This window comes from Arachis duranensis, chromosome 3 (assembly GCF_000817695.3).
Source record: "Arachis duranensis cultivar V14167 chromosome 3, aradu.V14167.gnm2.J7QH, whole genome shotgun sequence".
Taxonomy (NCBI): Eukaryota; Viridiplantae; Streptophyta; class Magnoliopsida; order Fabales; family Fabaceae; genus Arachis; species Arachis duranensis.
In genome coordinates this window covers 114,613,238-114,621,564 of record NC_029774.3, presented here as the reverse complement: position 1 = coordinate 114,621,564, position 8,327 = coordinate 114,613,238, and the positions used below count along the sequence as shown (strand labels likewise).

The 8,327-nt window shown below is 28.3% G+C and overlaps 1 protein-coding gene across 2 annotated transcripts; it reads left to right on the top strand.

Annotated features, from left to right (window-relative positions):
* Positions 1-3,491: 3,491 nt before the first annotated feature.
* Positions 3,492-6,399, top strand: LOC107480334 (probable serine/threonine-protein kinase At1g54610). 2 transcript variants are annotated; one of them, XM_016100463.3, is made up of 6 exons: positions 3,492-4,277; positions 4,363-4,647; positions 4,761-5,069; positions 5,302-5,523; positions 5,615-5,706; positions 5,803-6,399. In XM_016100463.3, exons 1-6 carry the CDS (start codon positions 3,816-3,818, stop codon positions 6,233-6,235), a joined length of 1,803 nt encoding a protein of 600 aa, XP_015955949.1. In that variant the 5' UTR covers positions 3,492-3,815; the 3' UTR covers positions 6,236-6,399. The 2 variants fall into 2 exon arrangements, with proteins under 2 accessions (XP_015955949.1, XP_052115425.1); XM_052259465.1 differs by lacking the exon at positions 4,363-4,647 and having other exon boundaries at positions 3,494-4,277.
* Positions 6,400-8,327: the final 1,928 nt, after the last annotated feature.

The window sequence follows — 8,327 nt, the reverse complement described above, 5'->3', positions numbered from 1 at the left end:
TTTTGTTGATTTATTTTGTGAATGTTGATGTTAATTTATTTTGGGGCTATTGTTGTTGCTAGAAAAAAGAAGTGTTGAGTAATGAATGGCTATGATAACAGTGGTGATGGTGGTGAGGAAAGGGAGAGAGAAGAGGTGCGAAGGGATGACGATGATGTGAAAATTTTTTTATTATTGAAAAAAGAGACATAAGAAAGGGGATGGGAGTTACGGGAGTGGGATGAGGGGGTGAGGTGGATTTTATTTTATTTTTTAATATTATTTTTAATTATTTTTATTATTTATTAAGAATAATTTAATAAAAAAATAAAATTAAAAAAATAATAATTTTATAACGTTTTGTAATATTAAAATAATTTTAATAATAAAAAAAATCGAAAATAATTTTAATTTTAACATCAGACCTTATGGATGGAAAAATAATACTTAACCCTTTATTTTACTACCGATAGAATTTTACTCTTTTTTTTCTCTTAATGGTGGACGCTAGTCGGCCTCTCACCCAATCTCACCTTGCTAATATTCGTGGATATGAGTCACTATGGCAGTTTTTTTGTGGCTCAAATTTAATGCCTAATCGGCTTCTTTTGCTGGTCGACCTAGTAAGTGGCGGCCAAGGCCGTGTCGTGTGCCACTCTTCCACTCACTTTTGTCATTTATTTTCTATTTTTATATTAATATTTAAAAGATAAAAATGACCCTTTATATTTTTATCACATCAAATAGTTTTAATTTTAACAAACTTTTATAAAAAATAAAAGGTTCTGAGTTTAAATACTTACATGTCAATTCAAGTTATATTTTTTTATCCATTCTAAATAAAAGAAATTAATTTTAAAATCAAATTAATTTTAATTCTATTGTGTTTCAGATACCAAGTATTTTTTTAAATATGATTCTGTATAGTATGACTTGATGAACATATAAGTGAAAATTAATCTTGTTTTTCTTTAAAAAAGACAAATTATTCTTACAAGAGTTTTGTCTTAATAAGATATTTAATCATTTGGCAATTTTATTTGTGTAAAATGATTGAATAGAGTTGACATAGGTGATAAAAGTTTAGAATAAATTTTATTAATAGGTGAAAGAAGTTTAGAATAAATTCTAAACAGTGATTTGACACTTTATTTATTATTGAATTTCATTTAATAGATTATTTATATTAAACACATTTAAATTCTTACATATAAAGAATATAATACAACCAACTTGGATTGGTCAAATAGTCAATTCACTTGTCCGCTTGATGAATATTTTAAATTATGTGTTAAGTTGTCTTGGATATATTTTATTTTTTGTTTAGTGAACAAATTTATATATGTTGTATATATTTTGTTTTGCTATCATTAGGTATCTTGACGTTATGTGTTTTTGAGATAATACGTAATAGTAAACTACATTTCTATTGGGCTTCTTTTTTCTGTTTTTCTAGTGGCTAACAATTGTTTGAATATTTTATTATTTTTTATTATCTTAAAAATTATGTTATATCATTTATTTATATATTGAATAATTATTATATTCTATTTTTTTATTTTAGTGTATTGATAATTTTATAATTATCCAAATTTAATATAACATATTTATTTTTATAGAATACATTTTAGTTATATTCTTAATATTTTTTTTAAAAAAGTTTAAATTTTATGAAGCTCGTGCATTGCACAGGTTATCACGCTAGTTTTAAAATAAATTTAAAAGACATGATTTTGACATTTTTATTATTCTGAATCTTTATTTAATGTATTATCCATGTTAAATTAGTTTAAACTTTGAAAAGGAAATATGGTATTTTTTTATTTTAGATAATAATAAAAGTACGATATTCAATTGTTTGCTTTAAAGAATTTTATTTTATGTTTGAAAATTGTCTTTGAAAATATGTTATTTTAATTTTAAATTTAATTTATACAAATAATTTATTCTTAAAAAAATTAATTTAATAAAATTTAAAAATTTTATTTTTATTCTAGAAGCAACAATAAATATGCATAAAAAAACATATTTAAAATTATTTCATTGTATTCTGAGAATGTTTAAGAAATCATTTAATTTTTATGTTATGTAAATATAAAAAAAAAGTTTACAACTATGATAATTGTATATAGTCATTAAAAAAATAAATAAGTTTAATTAGATGATAGTAAAAATTTTATACTTTTAATTATTTAAAAGTTTTAACGGCTTACCAATTAAAGAAAATTACTAAAAAGTAGGTTAAACATAAATTTTTAATATATTTATTATGCATTTATTAAACTAGAAAGAAATATCAAAATTGTATTTATCCTATACATTTCCAGCCAGATTTACAAACATAATATATGTCATAAAGGTAAACTATGTATTCCTGAAGATCTAAATATTAAAGAATAAGAAAGAGAAACTAGAGACAACAAATCAGCAACAACGATTGTTCGTTAATTACATAGTTCTATTGTTGTAAATGCCGATGACAAATTTTTTATGCCTTCCATGGACTCCATAATTAAGTAAGAGATAATAAATGATTAAACAATCCTTTAAAAAGATACAAAAAAATAATTTATTTATATTAGTATAATAAAAATAAAATTAATTTTAATTTTAAAATTCAGTTTAAACTAATAATTACACTTGAAATAGATTAATAATTAAATCTATTGATATTAGTATAATAAATTTTTTATGAGATATTAAAAAATATATTTCTATATACAGTGACTAACAATTAGCAAATTTTATTTGTATATTATTGTTATCTAAATCTTTTGGATATGTTAAGGTGTAGTGGGTAGGAGGGTCTTAAATTAATCTGTTATTAAAAAGAATAAAATTCTAAAAAAAATGTAAAATTTAATAACTAGATTTATATCAATATTTTTTGACAAAATTAAAAATGGTTATAATATAATTAATATTTGACAGCTAAAATAATAATATGATTATTTATAAAATAAAAAAATATACTATTAAAGTAAGAACAGAAGATGGTGTTTACTTTTTAAATTAAATATTAATTTTTAATTTTTTTAACAAATTAGAGACCATTTTTCAAGTACAATAGATTAATAACAATCACCTTTATTTATTTAAAAATTATAGAGTACAATACTCTTTTATTCTACACAATAATAAGAGTACAATATTCATCTATTTGTTTTAAAAAAATTTAATTTATTTTTTAAAATTTGTCTTTGAAAATATATTATTTTAAAATTTTAAAATTTAATTTATCTAAATAATTTATTCTTACAAAAAATTATTTGGTAAAATTTAAAAATTTATTTTTATTCTAGAAGCAACAATAAATATGTACAAAAAAATATATTTAAAATCATTTTTTAAAAATATTAAAAATTATTTTCATTATCTTTTGAGGGTGTTTAAGAATAGAATTTAACTTTTATGTTCTGTAAATATAAAAAAAATTTATAACTATAATCAATTGTATATAATCATGTAAAAAAATGAATAAATTTAATTGAATAATAATAAAAATCTTAAATTTGTATTTATTAAAAAATATGTAAAATTTAAAATTTTAATATATTTTTGGGCAGATTATCAACATGAACAGATGTCATATGGTAGAGGGTTTATTTCTGAAAATTAAATACTATAGAATAAAGAAGAAAAATTAGAGACAACACCGTCGTTAATTACATAGTTCTGTTATTTGTAAATGCCGGTAAAAAAGAGCACAAAACATCGATTTTTCCAGTGAAGCTTTGTTTTGCTCGCTTTCTATTACATGCTTATCTCAAGCTTAATCTCATCTTATTATTCATTTCATTCCATGCATAGTTGTCACAGAAATAGAGATAATCTTCATGGGTTGCGTTAATGGTAAGTTAGATTCTCCCATTCAAGAACGCCGCTTAAACAGATTGAAAAAGGAGTACGCTTATGCCAATCCCAAACTAACTTCATCTTCTTCTACGTCAACCATGAAACTAAAAAGCTACGATAACCATAGTTCTAACAGAAAAGTGAGCGTTAGTCATCCCAAAGATAATTACAGTAAGTTAAGGACTGGTGGCTATAGATATACAGATAAGGAAAAGGAAAAAACAGGGAAAAAGAAAACGGAAAAGGCTGTTGCTGCTAATGACATTGGTAAGTTGATGGAGGAAGAATCTAAGTTGTCCGAAGACAATATGAAAAAGAAAAATAAATTTGCAGGGTATGAAGTCGGTGAAGGTTGGCCCAAATGGTTGGCTGATAATATCCCTAAAGAGGTTTTGTCTGCTTTGGTTGCCAAGAGCGCTGACTCCTATGAAAAACTTGACAAAGTAATTTCTCTAATTCTGTAGTTTATGTGTTGTCTAGTATTAGCTTTTATATAATACGTCTATCTTATTTTATTTTTGACTATAGATTGGACGTGGAACATATAGCAATGTCTACAAAGCCCGTGATAAGGATACTGGAAAGATTGTTGCTCTGAAAAAAGTTCGTTTTGATACATCCGATTCTGAAAGTATAAAATTCATGGCGAGAGAGATTATGATACTGCAAAAGCTGGATCATCCCAATGTCATCAAGCTTAGAGGATTGGCAACATCTAGGATGCAATATAGTCTTTATCTCGTCTTTGATTATATGCAATGTGATCTTTCCAGAATTATCTCTCGTCCTGATGAGAGACTCACTGAGCCTCATGTTTGATTTCTTTCTAAATATTGTTTAATTATTTTGTTTAGTATTCTATAATAAATGGGAGTACAATAATAAATGAGAGTACAATTACTTTTTTTTGGTTGTATTTTGGACAGATCAAGTGTTACATGCAACAATTGCTTGCTGGGCTCCAACATTGTCATGAGAGGGGAATTATTCACCGAGATATCAAATCTTCGAACTTGCTAATAGATAGAAGAGGTTCTTTAAAAATAGCAGATTTTGGTCTTGCAAATGTTAAACATCAAGGCCCTCTTACAAATCGAGTGGTGACACTTTGGTATAGGGCTCCTGAACTCCTCTTAGGTTCGACTGATTATGGATATAACATTGATCTATGGAGTGCTGGATGCTTGTTGGCTGAGATGTTTGTTGGAAGACCATTCATGCCCGGAAGGACAGAGGTACATTTATTGAATGATGGTTTGTATAAAATATAGACGTTATTTCGCTGTATAAAATAGTGCAAGATCTCATGATACCATACAAAATGATGATTTACATTATTGTGGAGAATTATAACATTTGCCTATAAAATTTATTTATTTTCTTATAACGTATTTTGAACATAATATTTTCCTGTATAATCTAATCCACCATAATCGAATAATAAAGCATTTTATGTTTGTTATATAGGTTGAGCAGCTTCACCTGATTTTCAAACTATGCGGGTCTCCTCCAGAAGATTATTGGATAAAAATGAAGCTAAGATCAAGCTTCTTGCCCTCACAACATTACAAACCTAATTATGAGGACTACTTCCAAGGCTTTCCTTCCTCTTCATTGGATCTCTTGACCACACTTCTTCATCTTGACCCTGCATGTCGTGGCAGTGCTGCCTCTGCTCTTGAAACTGAAGTGAGCTCTTCACTCTTAATTACATTCATCTACAATTGTTTTCTTGTATGTTCAATTTGACCTATTAATGCATATGGTTACTACTTTTCAGTTCTTCAAAACTAGTCCATTAGCCTGTGACCCTTCAACCTTACCAGTGATCTACAAAGAAGAGGATGAACGCTCACATAAGAGACGCAAAAGGTATATATATATATATGAAATGCTTTTACATTTTCAACAAAATGAAACTTGTGATTCATCACGTTTACTTTTATTGGCTTTAATTTCATGGCATAGACGCAAAGGTCACAATAACAAAGGGCAAATATCTTCTAAAACAAGGACAACTGGCACAAATGTATCAGAGAAGAACCAAACTGCTGAACAATCTTCAAAGGAACAGAAGATACAAGTTGAAGAAAAAGGAAGTAGCATAAACACATCATTACAGTTGATAGAGGAAAAAAGCATGAATACATCAACATCAATGTCCCCGATATTTCTTTCTACAGAAAGAAAATCACCAAAAACAGAGGGCCATCCTAATGCTCTTAAGAACATCAAGAATTACACTCTCTTACAGGCCTCTTTCGATATCATGAATAGAAATGAAGGCAACGAACTTGGTCCATTGCGTAGGTCCTTTTCTGCATTGGAATTTCGCCTTGACCATCTTGAGAAGCTTTCAAGTCTCTATGGACCAAACAAGAACTTAGGCCTTGGAATTTAATTTCAATATCATCACTTTCTCTATATTTGCATACTTCGTTTATTTTCTTGTTTATGTAGGGTATATGGTTTTGTGTTTGAACAATTATTTGTTATGGTGGGGTCATTCTCTTCTTCTATGGAGGAGGTCTTGTGATAAATAAAATGTGTCTTCTTTTGGACATCCATCTGTGGAGGAGGTATTGTGATAAATAAAATGTGTCTTCTTTTGGACATCATTATTATAAGTAATTTAAAAATATTATTCGTACATTAAAATTAGTTACTAAAATCATCTATTAATATATTTGTATATAGGGTAAAGTATATTTTTTATCCCTGAAGTTTGACAAAAATTTTAAAAATACCCCTAAGTTTTATTTTGTTTTAATTTTGTTCCAGAAATTTTCGATTTGCATCAAATATACCCTCAACGGCTAAATTTTCAAAACATATATATACGCTCAGGAAAGGATTACTTGCGTACTAAGAAACCTAATAGGAACATGATAAAGAGGAGCAGCATACATAAGTTACTTAAAAAATAAGCTAAATACATATATACAAATATACAAATAAAAAACCAAAATACACCCAAGGACTACTTCGCTTCCCAGGATCCAGACGCCTAGCGAGGAGCCTCTCGGCCTGCATCTGAAAAACAACAATACAATATGGAATAAGAACCGGAGGTTCTCAGCATGGTAAAAGTGCCACGCGTATAATAAATAAGGTCCTGAAAATATCATAAGCAATCCTAGAACTTCATTATTTAATTATCCAACTTAATTACTATACAAAAACCATAAATAGGGGTAGGTATTCTAAATCCACCTAACTTACTCAATTTCAATCCACACCTATCACCAAACCATTTCTCCATTTTCTCCATCCCTCTATCATCCATAATGCAATAGGAACAAACAACCAAACAAGTTCAAGCACAAGTAATGAACAGATAATATAAGTAGCAAATATACAAGTAGCAGGTGATATATATCAATTAGGCATTTCCAATTAAGGCATAGCAAACAAAGCACACATATGCATATGATGAATGTCTATACTACTGGCCGTGAGCTCACGTGTTGGTTATTTTGCCAGAACCCGACACATCTGGTAGCTAACCTAGACATTGGTCTCTAGGTTGCGCATCTCCAGGAGGATCATAAACGAAAGAGAGTGCCTTTCCACCTTCTCTTGGAGGATATACGAAAGAGAGTGCCTTTCCACATCGAAGGAGTGTGCCATTCCACCTTGCAACCAGAGAAGAATGTGGGGAAAACAATACGAAGGAGAGTGCCTTTCCACCTTCCCCACATCTGCATCACGACAAGAGAGGGAACTTCCCTCCTCAACTTGCCATATTGACCATTTTGGTTACACACAGTCATTCCCAAATCTCATCATTTATCATCATCATTTTCTTACATTCGTTCTTTATAGCCATAACAACATGTATTCATTTAGCTTTCACATCATTCTCTTATAATTCATCATGTTTACCCTTTTCGGGTCTCGACCAAACCATTTATCAAACTCTTCTCAACCTCTTAAATCAATCATATCACACGAAGATTAAACTTTAACTTCTCGAACCCATGACTATCACTAAGACATCCTCGACACTCTATTTTCTTTTCTATTTTTAATATAACAAATGAACTCGGACTTGCGTAAACTTTATGTTCAGGCATTCATCTTGAAATAAGCTTTCTAAAAAACCAAAGATCATAATTTTCTAATTTCTCTAGCCTCAGGAATAAAGAAAAAACTATGACTGCTCTGCAGTGCATAAAACCAGAAAAACAGCAGCAGCATGTGATATTCAAAATTCAATATAAAATCCAAGTTAAATCCAATGACTTTAAAAATTAATGTAGTTAAACTTTACTCATCCAGGTTTCTTTCTCAATTAGTTCTGAGTTAATAACATTTTTAATGAAGAAGTTACATTACCTAAAAGTTAAGTAAAAATGAGTCAAAATCTGTTTTAGAAACCAACAAGTTTTGTACCTTTCAATTTGAATAACTTTTATTACAAAACTCCAATTAAGCTAAATTTTGGTTTGGGAACTCCTAGCTCATCCAGAAACAAGTGTGTCTTGGTTGCA